At 39.5% G+C, this 16144-nt stretch overlaps 1 protein-coding gene across 1 annotated transcript in view; it reads left to right on the top strand.

Moving 5' to 3' along the window:
* tmem121ab (transmembrane protein 121Ab) overlaps positions 1-11505 on the top strand; it is a 65005-nt gene extending 53500 nt beyond the window's left edge. Inside the window, exon 2 of the mRNA XM_030127890.1 lies at positions 8800-11505. Coding sequence (XP_029983750.1) covers positions 9609-10553 — 945 coding nt within the window. The 5' untranslated portion in view covers positions 8800-9608 and the 3' untranslated portion in view covers positions 10554-11505. The remainder of the gene's footprint in view (positions 1-8799) is intronic.
* The last annotated feature ends 4639 nt before the right edge of the window (positions 11506-16144 follow it).

The following is a 16144-nucleotide window of genomic DNA, read 5'->3' as shown; positions in this document are numbered from 1 at the left end:
TCATGTCAGAGTATAAATGTAAAAGGGTTTTATTAGATTTTTTTTTTCTTCCATGGCAGACGGAATAGAAATTGTGTGCCAAAATACTGTTCTTCTAGTTCTGACAGTTTTGTTCTTCAGCTCCAAATGACCTACTTCATTATTTTTCATAAAAATTGGCAGAACAAACAAAACCTAGTAATTCAGTCATACCATTGCTGCCCCAGCCTTTGTCCTTGTTGTTGTCGTCTATGGGAAGCCTGTGAACAGTCTGGGAGGCTAACTGTTAATATAACTGCCTGACAAGGAAGCTCTGGCTGTTTAGAGAGATAATGGCCTGGACCCCAGTCACAATAATAGTCTCCCTCTGCGAATAAATGTTGGACAGCCAGTTCACAGCACTTCATGTTGCCTATTTTTAGTATGCCATAATTAATACTCTGTAATTGAAGCATATAAAGAAAGCTGAGAGGAACACAGGGAATCATTGCAAGTAAAAGGGAACAAGTCAAGCAAAGATGTGAAATGATAGTCGTCACAGCTGTCAAATCGCATCTCAATTGACATTTCTTTGCTTTTTTTTTTTTTTTTTTTTTTTAAATTCAGCACCGGCACCCTTGGTCAATCTTCAGCCTGGAGTTATACATTATAAATGCTGAACAGAAATCATATGCAAAACAGTGCGGTTCGCTTCATAGAGACAAAGGCGCTTTTCGACAGAATGTGACAGAAAAGATTAATAATCGTCTATTAGTGTCAAAGTTCATCAGCTTCCTGTTTCGCGGGAAGCCCATGTTACGTTGCGAATCGTGCTGATGACATCTCAGGATCTGTGTTTCTCAGCCACACATAATTCCTCCAAGTTTCGAACCATCTAATTTAGCAGTCTCATATTATCACGCCTGCTGTAATCCGTTCATTAGGGGAACAATCTCAAAGACTTTTTTTTATAATTAATGGCATTTAAATGATGATGTGATGTACTGTATATGTGGGAGCAGTCTTCCTTATAGCATGTTAATGATCCACAGCATTCTGCTAATCAGTCAATTAATCACCATCTTATGAATTTAATCTCTTACTTAGGCCCTGTTCTACATAATAGGTTTTAAACATTCAAATCCATGCTTGGATTGCAAATGAGGCTCATTCTGAAGCCTGATGCTCTCCTTACACCGGGCTTCTATTGACAGCCTTTGATTGAGGATGTTACAAAATCTAACATGTCGCTGTTCTTCTTCAACTAAAAAGATGTCACCCAGAACATCCATTGCAGTTGTTCTAAAGACGTAATTATTGCTATTTAATATTTTCTTTGTGTCTGCCATGGGTGTACATATAGTTTATGCACTCCAGCGTTTATTCACAAAGCTCAAACGCTCATTTTGCTTTGGTGATTTCACATAGCAAAGCCGAAAACAAACTCATGTTTATTTATCGCATACTTAAATCTCTCATATCAAGAGCTTAGTTTGTCAAAGAGGGAGTAAAATTGAAGTCTTTGGGAAAACTACACACGGTGATGAAACAATTTGCAATGCATTCTTGGATTGTCTTTTTAAATTACACAATCAAAGAGCGCTTGTTTTTCTTTTTGTTTGTGTATTCAGCCACAAATTTGAGATTTGTGAGGTATTTGTGAAGTGACGGTAAATGACGCTTTGTTGTGTTAACACAGATTCTAATTTTTCCGTGTTCTACGCAACTCTATTAATCTTTCTTTGTAGAAAAGGTCTGCAGACAACCTCGGGAAAAACTGATGAATAACAATTTATATCTGCATACTTGACAAATTTAAAACTCTATATTTCCTGCATTTTGTCATCTTTAATAGAGTACTCTATGGATTATTGGAGAGTGAGAACCCATGATGATTAATTAATTGGTTATTGTGCTGATTAAGAGTATTTGGTGTTAATACAGCCACACCACAAGGGGGCTGTCTTGAGCTAAAACTACTTACTGTGTAGCAGAAGCAGAAGCCGGTTGTTGATGTCAAGACATGAACAATGCAGCAGCCTAGTTAAAAAATAAAAGGCTAAAGCTGAGAAACCCACGTCTATTTTTTATGTTTTATTAAAAACATAACATGGTACCAGGAGTTGGCCTATGAAGACGGATGTCATGGAAAGTGTGAAGCCGCCGGATGGCGTCAACCGGAGTGGAAATGTGGACTGTGAGTGGCGAACTTTTAAACAGCGGTTTATGCTATATCTGCAAGCTATCAGCCTGGATAGCAAGCCAGACGCACGGAAGATTGCACTGCTTCTTACCGTGGCGGGTCCACAAGCGGTGGAGGTATACAACACGTTTGTTTTCGCTACTGCAGACGATAAAGAAAAGTTTGACGTGGTAGTAAGAAAGTTTGATGAACACTGTTCGCCTAAAAAGAATGAAACGTTTGAGAGGTACGTCTTTCGCTCACGTATACAACAACCTACAGAGAGTTTTGATACGTTTCTGACTGACCTAAAGCTAAAAGCAAGAACATGCAATTTTGGACAGCTACAGGAATCTATGATAAGAGACCAGATCGTGTTTGGAATTAAAGATAAAAAAAATGAGAGAAAGACTGTTGCGAGAGGCAGACTTAACATTGGATGGCGCCGTGAAAATATGCCATGCCAGTGAACTAGCTCTACAGCATGCAAAAACCTTCAGCGGGTCAACGAGGGACGCAGACGCGGAAGGGACAGCTGTAGCTGCAGTGACCACACGACAAACAGGACACAAATATACAAAGGTGCACAACAAAGGATCAAGAGAGACAGAAACGTTTCATTGCAAAAGATGTGGCACAAAACATGCAAGACAACAGTGTCCAGCTTATGGTAAGATGTGCAATAAGTGCAAAGGACAAAACCATTTTGCTAAACAATGCTTCACAAAGAACAAGCAAAACCAAAAAGACAGAGTACACACAGTGGAGGAAACTGCTCTCAGTGACACGTTTTTCGTGGGCCTGGTGACACAACAGGACACACCCATGGAACAGGTGACGGTCAATACAGTGGAGCAGGACAAATGGACAGAGACATTACCAGTGAATGGAGCCCTGGTCACATTTAAACTGGACACAGGAGCCAAAGCAAATCTGGTGAATGAGCTGGATGTGAAAGCAATGAAGGTAAAGCCACACATTTACCAAATAAACAGTACACTCCAAGCATATAATGGACAGCCAATCAACACCAAAGGTAAATGCAGACTCAAGGTACAAGTTAAAGGGAAATCTCACAGCCTGATGTTTATTATAGTACCAGAAGGACATGAGTCATTGTTGGGAGACAAAGCATGTGAGAAACTAGGCCTAGTCAGACGTGTCTACAGTATAAGCAATTCTGAGCCAAACAGTGTGAAAGCTATAGTGAACCAGTACCCAGATATATTTAAAGGGTTTGGAGTCTTGCCTTTCACCTACAAGATACAGCTGAAAGTAGGAGCTCAGCCTGTAGTTCATGCTCCTCGTCGTGTTCCAGCAGCGCTTAAGGACAAGCTAAAAGAGGAACTGGATCGAATGGAGTCACTGAAAGTGATAAGAAAAGTGGAGGAACCGACTGAATGGGTTAATTCCATGGTGTGCATTAACAAACCAACAGGTGCTCTTCGAGTGTGCATGGATCCAAAAGACTTAAATGCGAACATAAAAAGAGAGCACTATCAGATACCTACAAGGGATGAAATAACAAGTGAAATGGCTGGCGCAAAGTTTTTTAGTAAACTGGATGCATCACAAGGATTTTGGCAACTCAAGCTTCATGAGGACAGTACAAAATACTGTACATTCAACACGCCATTTGGACGGTACTGCTTCCTGAGAATGCCTTTCGGAATCTCTTCAGCTCCCGAGATTTTCCACAGGACAATGGAGCACATGATTGAAGGCATTGAAGGAGTCAGAGTGTATGTGGATGACATAATTCTGTGGGGTTCCACCCTTGAACAACACAATGAGAGACTCATTAAAGTGCTGCAGAGAGTTAAGCAGTATGGACTTAAACTGAACAGAACAAAATGTCAGTTCGGTGTGTCTGAAATCACCTTTCTCGGAGACAAGCTGACAGCAGATGGCATTGAGCCAGACAAGGACAAAATACGTGCTATACTGGAGATGCCATGTCCTGAGGATAAAAAGGGTGTTCTGAGAGTACTTGGGATGATCAACTTCATCGGAAAATTCATTCCAAACCTGTCTTCAAAAACAATACACCTAAGACAACTTCTACACGATGGATGTGAGTTCAAATGGAGTGACAACCTGGAAAAGGAATGGAAACAACTGAAAAAGACACTGACAACAGAGCCAGTTTTGGCATATTTTGATCCAAGGAGAGAGACAAAGATATCCACTGATTCATCAAAGGATGGTATTGGAGCCGTGTTATTACAGGCTTATGGAGACAACTGGAGGCCAGTGGCCTATGCCTCAAGAGCAATGACTGCATCAGAATGTCGTTACGCCCAAATTGAAAAAGAAACTTTAGGGCTAGTGTATGGATTTGAAAAGTTCCACAGTTATGTCTATGGGTTACCAACATTTGTGGCAGAGACAGACCACAAGCCATTGATAGCCATCATCAAGAAAACCTGAGTGAGATGTCTCCACGCATTCAAAGACTTATGATGAAGCTACAGCGATACGACTTCAACTTGATCTATACGCCAGGTAAACTTATTGTGTTGGCAGATGCTCTCTCAAGGGCAACAACACAAAGCCAAGAGCAAAGCTCCACGGAGACTGATGTAAAGGTACATGTAAACCTAGTAGCTAAGTCACTTCCTCTGTCAGACATGAAATCAAAGCAAATCGCAGCTGAAACACAAAAAGACACTTGTCTGCAAAAAGTAATGATACTGTTAAATGGAAAATGGCCAAGAGGTGAGTGCCAAGCATACTACAACATAAGAGCAGAGCTAAGTGTTGTAAATGGACTTTTGCTAAGACAAAACAGAGTAGTAATCCCACGCTCACTGAGACAGGAAATGCTGAAGAGACTGCATGAGGGACATCTAGGCATAGAGAAATGCAAACGAAGAGCCAGAACAGCAGTCTATTGGCCAGGAATAAATGCAGATATTGAGAAAATGGTTTCAATTTGTGACACGTGTATCAAACACCAGGCAAAGCAACCAAAAGAGCCTTTGACCATTACGGACATTCCAGATGAACCATGGCAGAAAGTAGGGACGGACATTTTCCACCTGGATGGTAAAAACTACATATTAGTCATAGACTCTTTATCAAACTATCCGGAGATGGCGCTATTGTCCAACATGTCAGCTGCTTGTGTCATAACGCACATGAAATCAATCTTTGCGAGGCATGGAATACCTCAGATTGTTTACAGTGACAATGGACCATGCTATAGTTGTCGAGAATTCCAACTATTTGCTCAGGAATATGACTTTAAACATGTGACCTCAAGCCCACTGTATCCTCAATCGAATGTGAAAGCAGAAAAAGGGGTACACATAGTGAAACGGCTACTGAAGAAAGCACGAGACAGTAAGGCAGATCCTTACTTAGCACTTTTGAGCTACAGAGCTTCACCATTAGAGCATGGTAAATCTCCTGCAGAATTACTGATGGGAAGGCAACTACGGACCACTCTTCCTTACATAACTACCAAGAAACACAAACAAGTGAAAGACAAAATGAAACAGTTGCAGAAAAGACAAAAAGTCAACTATGACAAGTCCTCAAAAAGTTTAAAACCACTGGCACCCAATGACACAGTCAGAGTGGAAGATGCAAACATCTGGACAAAGAAAGCAACTGTTCTGGAAGAAGTGAACCCGAGATCATACAATGTGAAAACTGAAGATGGACTGATACTGAGAAGAAACCGGAGGAGTTTGTTACGTACACAAGAGACGATGAGATCACAAGATGGACAGTGTGAGGACAAAGATAACAAAACACCTGAACCAACCTCACCTGCAAAGGACAGTGTTGAGCAAAGTGACCAACCACCTGTGCTCAGAAGATCTGGACGCACTGTCAAACCACCTGATAGACTGAACCTTTGAATGAGTTATAAGATGTAAAAAAAAAAAAAAAAAATTCTTTGGTAGTACTTCAAAAGAAAACTCACTTTATGCATGTTAACATGTTTATATTGGTTTAGACTAAAATATTTGTTGATATATGTAGCTATATGCTTGTATGCATTATGTGCTTACCTAGTATTGTTATTATTAAGTTTACATCTAAAAGAAAAGGGGATGTGCTGATTAAGAGTATTTGGTGTTAATACAGCCACACCACAAGGGGGCTGTCTTGAGCTAAAAACTACTTACTGTGTAGCAGAAGCAGAAGCCGGTTGTTGATGTCAAGACATGAACAATGCAGCAGCCTAGTTAAAAAATAAAAGGCTAAAGCTGAGAAACCCACGTCTATTTTTTATGTTTTATTAAAAACATAACAGTTATCATCACTTGCAATATCATTATTACTAAATAGAAAGGATGAATGCCCCCCAGGGCCATTTTCACAAGCCACTGATCGAAAAAGCCTTCAAATGTGTGAATTATATAGTATGTTAAACTTAGCCACAGTATACACAAAAAAAAAAATCAAAGAATAGGTGCAGTCGGGTTTAACAATATTTAATGCTGTCAAATGATAAAAATTTTCAGTCAGATTAATCACAGGGTTGCTGTGGATTAATTTTGATTAATCATGATTAAATATCATTCATTTTTAATGTATATTAACCACATTTGATTTTACATGAGTGAACAAACGCAAGAAAGAAGTGAATATATGTGCACTTAATGTGTTTATTAAACACCTTCAACAGTTTCAACAAAACAACTTGAAAGAACTGTTCTGTCTTGGGTTTTTTTTGTCCTCATATTTCCATCCAGAGGGCTAACGTGCTGTTTAGTGTCTTCCATTTTTATTGGTCAGTTTTGTTGCCTGTCACTACCAGAGCAACTGCCCATTTACACATGTGCGACGCTAACTCTACTTGGAAAAACTGCCCCAAATGTGTTGCCAGAGATGTTCAGTCATTTTGCACTGCAGATGGGTTAATTGCATTAAAAATGTTAATCACATTAGTCATGATGATGGATTAATCCGCGTTAATGTGTTAATTTTGACAGCCCTAATAATATTCAATTCAATTTCATTTATAGAGCCCAATATCCCAACAAAGTCACCTCACAGGGCTTTACAGAAATTTTTGAGCAAACAGTCAAGTAATCAGTTAGTAAACAGTTGGTGAAGCAAATGGATCAATGTCCCGGGCATCCCCCATCCTTAGACCCTCCTTCTCGGCAAAGAAAAACTCTAAAAAAGCCAGTGGGATTAAGAGAAGCCTCGGGGAGAATCACAGTGAAGGAGAGGTCCACTCCCATGGATGGACAGGCTATAATACTGTAAATCATTTGATACTCAGAACCTTTAACTCTGTTATTGGGTCAATTTTAAAATACTGTATGATTAGCAGAGCGATAATTATATTAAGCAGTGGCAAAACATATTAGGTTTAACCAGCTTTTTGCTTGGGAGCAAGTCAATGTTGGCAATCATAACCGTTATTTTACATCAATTAGCCATGGGGTGTTTATATCAAATAAAACTTTCATAATTACTTGCCTTGGCCAAATATTTTGCTTACATGAGTGTTAACAGTGCCAGTGCACAGTAGGATATAGTCATACCTTGATTTGCAATATAACTGAGCTGACAGAAGCTCTAATGTGATTTATTTGTGTTCTGCCTGAAGGATTCAATGACAGCAAGAACAGATAGAAATGAACACACTAGTGCAGAGCGACAGATAAATTACAGGTTTTGCTCAACATGAAGCTCGCCAAACATCATCTATGGGAGACATTTCTGCTCAATTAACACATTTCAGTTTCTTTTATCGGCCTGCTTTCTCTCCATGCTAATATTTAGACATGCTGTTATTTATGGAAGAGGCCAGTGCACAAGGCAGGCTCCTGCTGACGAGCAAAGCGCTCAGCATCTGTACTGTTTTTTTTTTTCTAGAAACTTCTGTAAACGTCCAACTGGACTGTTAATGAGAGGCCCCCTGTAAAACAACCTGTCACATCGCTCAACTCGCACATCTGCTGGAATACTAAGCAGGCCGCACACAAACACCGTGAATCATCAATAAACAAAAATAGACTATAATAGGAAGCTGTACCTAGAAGGCAAGAAGACAACGGATATTTGGTTGTGCACTCCCTAGATGCACCATAATCAAAACCTGTCTCATAATCCTTCAGTAAAATCCTCCTGCATAATTGTCTTGTCTTCGTGTGGTAACTAAGACTGACTCACGATCTGTGCACCAAATGAACTCCCTCATTGTCTCTCCCATTGCTCATGTCTTGCCTGAATGTAGAAATGTAGTGCAGAGCAATGCAAAAAGAAAGATGTGCTGAGCAGTTAGCTCCTATATCAGACTTTAAAATTGGCTCCTTTTCCCGGTTATAAATTCTCTATTAATTTAACTCCCAAATTGAAACTGCTTAGTAATATAGCCCAAATATGCTCAATATAATAACTTTGACATTAGAGCATATTAAGCCATACATCCAGATGTGTTGTGACACGTCACATACGGTGGAGGGCTAATGACCTCCTGAAGCGGTCTTAACATGTGCAATATGTTCTGCCCTATCAATAGTGAAACAGGCTTTATTTGAGTCGAGCTGACACATTACTTGGCTCCTCATATATGGAAGGCCGTTGGCAATGAAAGCTGTGTTATATGGTCCGGTAGTGCTGACAGGTTTCTTTCTCCTTCTCCTCTTCCCTCCCCCTCTTTTCCTCTTTTATTTCTCTCTCTCGTCTAGGCCGTGGAGAAGCTGGCACGTGGCGTAAGGAGGTGGGAAGGATGGATCTCCAGTCCAATGTAAGAGCCTCCCCCCGGGGAAGCCGGTGTCGGACGCAAGGCCTCATGGGCCGTTGACCTACTGTCTCTGTGATTTATGGCGGCTGGGGGCCTCTGGCCACTGCAGACTCCTCTCCTCTCTCTCCTTTATATCCCTTCACCCATACCGCAGGATTGTAAGGAGCCACACACACTGCATCACCCTTTGCAGGAGTATTCGAAGAGGAATTCCTTGCACATGCTGAGCTGCAGCACATTAGCTTCCTACACAGTTTCATCCAAAAATAAACAGTCCCATAAACATTTCTACAGTGCAGCACCTTGTCTCGTAATTGCATCACATATCCATTAGATGAAGCCAGCTTATTTGACAGTGTGTGGATTACTATCACTCATGGTGCATCAGCTGTAAAGCCCTCAACGTAGCCCATGTTAAGGGGCAGAACCAAATCAATGGAAGTGCACTGAGTAACAAGTTGATGCTCCTTTTTTCACATGGCCTGAGAGCAATCAGCAGTCAGAAACTCTCCGCTGACTCACACACTACTCTGCTTCTATGTTGCATTAACCATCATTAGCAGTGGACTACTAGTGCAGTGATTTACAGCATTGTTTTAATCTTAGACAGATTTGTTTGTGCGGTCATCAAAGCTGTCAGAGTCCACAGTACCATAAAGGCTTGGAGTGGACAGTCCCAGGTTTCCCCTTCAGGACTATAAATATTTTTTTAACGCTGTAGGCAGATAGTGAGAGTTAGCAGTTGCCCTCGCCATGGTGTTGCCGCCCCCAGACAAACGCCACGTGTGCCTGACCACCATTGTCATCATGACCAGCATGGCCTTCATGGACGCATACCTGGTGGAGCAGAACCAGGGTCCAAGGAAGATTGGTGTGTGCATCATAGTGCTGGTTGGGGATGTATGTTTCCTCATTGTCCTACGGTATGTGGCAGTGTGGGTGGGTGCAGAGGTGAGAACTGCCCGACGAGGGTACGCCATGATCCTCTGGTTTCTGTACATCTTTGTGCTGGAGATCAAGCTCTACTTTGTGTTCCAGAATTGCAAAGCTGACAGGAAAAGTCTGGAGACAGTGGCCCGCAAGGCTTTGACGTTACTATTATCTGTATGCGTGCCGGGTCTATATTTGGTTCTAGTGGCTTTGGATAGTATGGAGTATGTGAGAACTTTCCGGAGGAAGGAAGACATGAGGAGTCGTCTGTTCTGGGTGGCTCTGGACCTGTTGGACCTCCTGGATATCCAAGCCAACCTTTGGGAGCCCCAGCGGACGGGTCTGCCCATCTGGGCAGAGGGCTTGATGTTCTTCTACTGTTACATCCTTCTGCTCATCCTGCCCTGTGTGTCACTCAGTGAAATCAGCATGCAGGGGGAGCACATGTCACCCCAGAAGATGATGCTATACCCGGTTCTGAGTCTGGTCACAATAAACGTGGTGACCATTCTCATACGAGGTGTAAACATGGTACTGTTTCAGGATAGTCGTGTTTCCACCATCTTTGTGGGCAAAAATGTGGTTGCCATTGCTACGAAGGCATCCACTTTCCTGGAGTACCGTAAGCAGGTAAAGGAGTTCCCTCACCCACAGAACGCAATGGCGCTAGAACTACAGCAGAACTCTGTCAGCCACACACAACCGCTGCCCAATGCCACCAGTTTGCCCCATGAACCCTCGCCGGCACAGGATGTCATTGACACATGACCGCCAGCTCTGGAGTCACCTTTCCAGACTGAATGCTTTTATGAAAGCTCCAGGACTGGAGATGGATAGAGAAATCAGCTGCATGACAGGATGATATTCTGCTCTTGTCAAGCCCACATGAACTGCTCTGAAACCATAAAAGAGATTTTCAGCATCACCTGCCTGTCAGAACATACTGTAAACCTACACTTGACTGAGTGCAGAGTGCAGACTTTGAAGTCAAAACAAAGGTTTTTAATCGTGCTATTGTGTTTTTAATTGTTTAAAAAAAAAAAAAAATCACACTTTATTAAGGGACAATCTGAATATTGCGCAGCCTGGTGACATTATGTTGTGTAAAATGGACCCCCCCTCCTCCCTCCCCCTATGCGTATCTTGTAATTTTTAAAGGTCACTTTTTTGATGGTGCATCTGTGGCATTTCCTTTGAATTTCAGCAACAAAGGACATACCACTCAGCATGAAGCACTTTGGCAAGGAAGAGCAGAGAGTGACGAGGTGGGTCACATGGGTCGGTGCTGTGGTGCTGTGCTAGAGCCTGGTTGGTGGCAGACAAATGCACTTCCTTCTGTGTTTGGTTCTGCTGAGAAAGGAGCTCTGTGGAAGCTGCTGCCTCGGTCATTGGGACACTTTATGACCAAAGGTCTGATTAAAGCACCGAAGCTCAGCACTATACCACACTGCAAGCAACCAAGCATGTGTTTTACTGTGTGCTCGCGTGTGAATATGTGCACGCACACTGGTATGTGTGAGTGTATGTGCCCGAACGAAGGCACAACCTGCCTGAAAATGTGTGCGTGTTTGTAACGGTTTATGTTACATCAGATAGTTTCGGAAAAGATAATGAGTGGTTGATTTGTATGATGAAATGCAAAAAGAGAAAATATGTGGAGATGTCAGAAAAGAAAAGATGGGGGAAACATACTTTTTATTTCCTGTACTGTACATTCCTCGAAAAATTAGCTCAAGCCTTGAAGTCAAAGAATACAGAGATCCAGACAATGCCTCACAGAAAAATTGACAAATTAAGAACATGAATAAAATAGAAAAATACAAACAGAAAACACCTTTTTTCCTGACATTATTTGTTTTGTTATTATTATTATTATTATTATTATTATTATTATTATTATTATGTACATTCTTTAACTGTCGGAGGCCAATGATGTTTTAATAAAAGTATATATAAAAGAATAAGTGTTTTGTTTTATATGATTATAATGACAAGTAATTGATACTGAAGGACAGCAACAAATTACACATATTATGTACTTTTTGAATTCTTTTTTGTGTGTTTTAAGAATTTATTTTTTTTGAAGGGCAAGAGGTACACTATTTTCAGTGGTCTGTGTTACAAAATAATAATAATAAAATAAAGGCCAGCATTTGTGCCGGTAAATGATCTCCTACACCAGTGGTTCTCAAACTTTTTACAGTGGAGTACCCCTGAAATATACTTTTTTTAGCCAAGTACTCCCAACTTTCACTTCAGCATTTTTGATTGAAAAAAAATTTGGCACAATTTGCTCCTGTGCCAAAGGTGTCTGTTTATATTTTCAAAACTTTGTAAACAAACAACATATATTTAAAAAATTACAAACATTTTTTATGTAAATTTTGTGTGCAAAATATAACCTGAAAAGTGCCCTCTTTTATTGATAAGAAAAATAAATTAATTAATCATTAATTAATAAATGAACCTTTCATCAAAAAAAAAAAAAAAAAAAAATTACTCAATTATTCAAATAAACTCTTTTGAATAGAAATGGTCTTAAAATGTTACCAAAGCTTAAACAAGATGATTGGAAATAAAACTATTATATGAATGTATTTATTGTGTTTTATATTTCAGCATTAATTCTCATTATTTTTTTTGTATTCAGGACATGATGACTTATTTAACGTATTTTTCCAAAAAGTACCCCCTGGGTATCTTCCAAGTACCCTACTTTGGAACCCCTGCCCTATACCAACATAGGACATCAGTTGATTAATCCATACAACTTCAGAACACTGATCTTTAGTGAGAAAGAAAGAAAGAAAAAGAAAGAAAGAAAGAAAAAATGGAGACGACACCTGAATGCAGACCTACATCCCAATCACATCTTAGCAAAGGCTGAAAAATCAATGTCAAGAAAATCCTTTGCTACAAAAAAGAACCAATTTCAGTTCAAAACAAGCAACACCTATATAATGTGGTGTGAGCTTTGTTTCCCCACAAGTGTGGAGAGCGCTGTTTACAAAAACTCTGAATCCAACCTGCATAGGAGAATTTTCACTTTCATTTGTGGTAACAGCAGCTTTACTGATAATTCCACAGGGTATTGGTGGGAAAGTGTGTGGTGTTGTATAAACCTGCTGAACTAGTTCACATGTGGTGCTTACTTAAACATGACCTACATGCATTAGAACTGTGGCTTACTTAATTCTATAGTCATTAATATTAAGCAGTGTAAAATCATGTTTTACTTTTGAATAGATTATTATACAGGATGTATAAAAAAAAACTATACAGTTTGAAAAATTACCCCCAGTTCCGCATTTGATAATTTTTGAAATATTTCTTTTATGGACGTCGGTAGGTAGGGGGTTGGTGGATATTTGTCCAAATTTACAGACCCAGGTTTTTATGCATGAGTGAGCAGGGGCAAATTGCGCAATCCAAGGTAAAAACTGGTTTGCGCAAAGTAGTGGTGGGATTTAAATCCAATCAAAGGTCATGGGAGGGGACAATGGGCATCTATCTTGTTTTCCACAAAATTGCCAGCTTACAGCATTTGGCCACCATGTCAATTTCATTTTTTTTACCCATGGCAGCTGTTCTTGCCTTTCAATGTTAATTCAACTTTTTTAGGCCTGAAAATGTCACTGAGGAAAGGCCAAGTTACGGTTAGGATTAGGGTTAATGCTGTAACCTGGCAATTTTGTGGAAAACAACATGGATGCCCATTGTCCCCTCCCATGATCTTTGATTTGGTTTAAATCCCACCGCTACTTCTCGCAAACCAGTTTTACTTTGGATTGCGCAATTTGCCCCTGCTCACTCATGCATGAAAACCTGGGTCTGTAAATTTGGACAAATATCCACCAATCCCCTACCTACCGACGTCCATAAAAGAAAATTCCAAAAATTATCAAATGCGGAACTGGGGGTAATTTTCCCAAAATGTATATATATATATATATATATATATATATATATATATATATATTTTTTTTTTTTTTATTTTTTTATTTTTTTTTTTTTTATTTTATTTTATTTTTTTTTGATACACTCTGTAAACGTAGTTTTACTTTTACACATGTTCAGTTATACCACAGATACAGTACTTTCAGTTACACTCTAAGTTAGCGATAACATTAGTATTCTTTACAGTTCTGGCAGTTCTACAGCAAAGGTATTTCTGTTGTGTTTTGCATGAAGGACCAAACAGCACATTAATATTTAGGCTGAGCAGCCTCCTTCTGGACTCCAGCATTAATTTTCGAGCCCTCAGGCTACCACCTTTTGAAAAAGCAAGCAAGCAAGCAATGAATTTATCTTTAAAATGTGATAAAAATGCATAAACCTTTTCTCAACCGTTTCTCCTTTTTCCTCACAGTTCTCATTATCACCTTTGCCACTTTTTTTTTTTTTCTTTTGCTCTGTTAACACAAATCTTTTCAGGAGCGACCCTCAGTTATCAAAAGGAAACCTTCACAGTTGATGCACCGTCTTTGGATTGCTATGAAGGAATGTATTAACTGATCCAAGTGTTGTGGAACGACAGGGAGGTCGCCCACATGAGGAAAGTCTCTCTCGACTGTCGACAGGTTAACTAAGGTTAACTGCTGATCTCAGCTCACAGAGACACACTCAGACCTTGGATGGCCTCACTCCATTAACAATAACTGTCAGCTGCAGAGTGACTAAGAGACTGGATGATTGCTAGAGGAGGGTCTTTCTCTCTTACTTGACATTAGCAGAAGTGGAATATTTTCAAGTGATCATCCTGATTTCATTCATGGTCTTCAATATACCACTTTAAAAAGCTATTAGCGAGGCCAAATTCAATTGATTCATGCGATAATTTAATCCGTTATCGGTTGCAGAGGTAAAAGGAGTACAACTATAAGACAACTGAAGAAGTAAGAGGGTTGTTCTCTGCACTGGTGCAAAGACAGCTCAGTGTTTTTTTTTTTTTATTAGTGTTCAGAAATTATGCGCAGTTTGGCTTGAAGACAGAAGTTCTGTTTTCTTGCTCACCGCATGACAAGGTCTTTTTCTGCCAGATATGCAAAACACAAAGACAGCAGATTGACAAAAAAAGCCTTGTACATCACTGGAAGGAACTAAATATATACACAGAGGTGCTGATATCATTCCACACACCCACTATTCTGTTGCTTCTAGCTCATCAAACAACCAATCATTTAAGTGAGTGGAATCAGTTTACACTATCTGCCTGTCTCTCTCTCTCTCTCTCTTTCTCTCTACTGTGGAAACATATTGATTATCCTCACTGGTGGAGTATTAAATATTTCTGAGGCGTATATCTCTGGGTCATGTTCATTCTGGTTGTCTTTCAGTTACTATCTAACATGAGAAATAAAATAATTAAGTCGTATTGGGAAAGCGTGCAGTGGTTTTACTGCTGATGGCTAGGGATTTCCTACAGTTGGTTCTTATCCATATTTCATACCCCATGTACTTCACTGATATGTCACAGCATGTGGTGAAAAAAATATAAGGAAGACCGTAAGCTTGGGTAATTAAATTAGATTCCTGGTTAGAGCCAATATCAGATAACAGAGTAAGTAGCCGGTATCTGTAGGAAAAATTGGAATTCCAGTTCTATTTAACAGGTCCGACACATAGATATCTCTAAATACCATACCCTGCAGTCTGCTAAGATCTCAGATATATATTAGCATATATGTGAAATATGGACCGTGGTATACAGTCAAAAGTCTGCATTCACTTTGGAAAATAAAATATGATAAGTAAAGTGTACTACTAACATGTGGATGAGATTTTTTTTGTGTTGATGGTAGGGACAGTGTATGAAGTGTTGGAGGAGTGTAAGGCTCAGAGGTTAAGGTAATTTATGCTGAAGAAATGTAAGGTTTAACAGTAAAGTAAATTACAGGGAATACGTTAATTAGTGTATTTGTTAAAAATATATTGACAGTGTTTACCCAATTAACTATTTACATCAGGGGTCTCAAATTAATTTTCTTTCAGGGGCCACATTCAGTCCGATTTGATCTCAGGTGGGCCAGACCAGTAAAATAATAGCATAATAACCTATAAATAATTACAACTCCAAATTTTTGTCTTTGTTTTAGCGCAAAAAAAACCCATTAAATTATGAAAATACTTACTTTTTTAAACTATCCAAACAAAAAAGATGTGAATAACCTGGAAAAATGGAAATTTCTTCAGAAAAATAAGTGCAGTTTTAACAATATTATGCCTCAGCTTATCATTTATACACATGCATTATGGATTGGATCTACAAAAATACTAAACACTTAGTAACAGACAGAAAATTGTTAAAATTGCACTTTATTTTTTTTTAGACATTTCAGGTTGTTCATATTAGTTCAGGT

Source organism: Sphaeramia orbicularis, chromosome 24, assembly GCF_902148855.1.
Source record: "Sphaeramia orbicularis chromosome 24, fSphaOr1.1, whole genome shotgun sequence".
In the NCBI taxonomy this organism is placed as follows: domain Eukaryota; kingdom Metazoa; phylum Chordata; class Actinopteri; order Kurtiformes; family Apogonidae; genus Sphaeramia; species Sphaeramia orbicularis.
The sequence above is the reverse complement of the archived record's forward strand: the minus strand, read 5'-3'. Positions and strand labels throughout refer to the sequence as shown.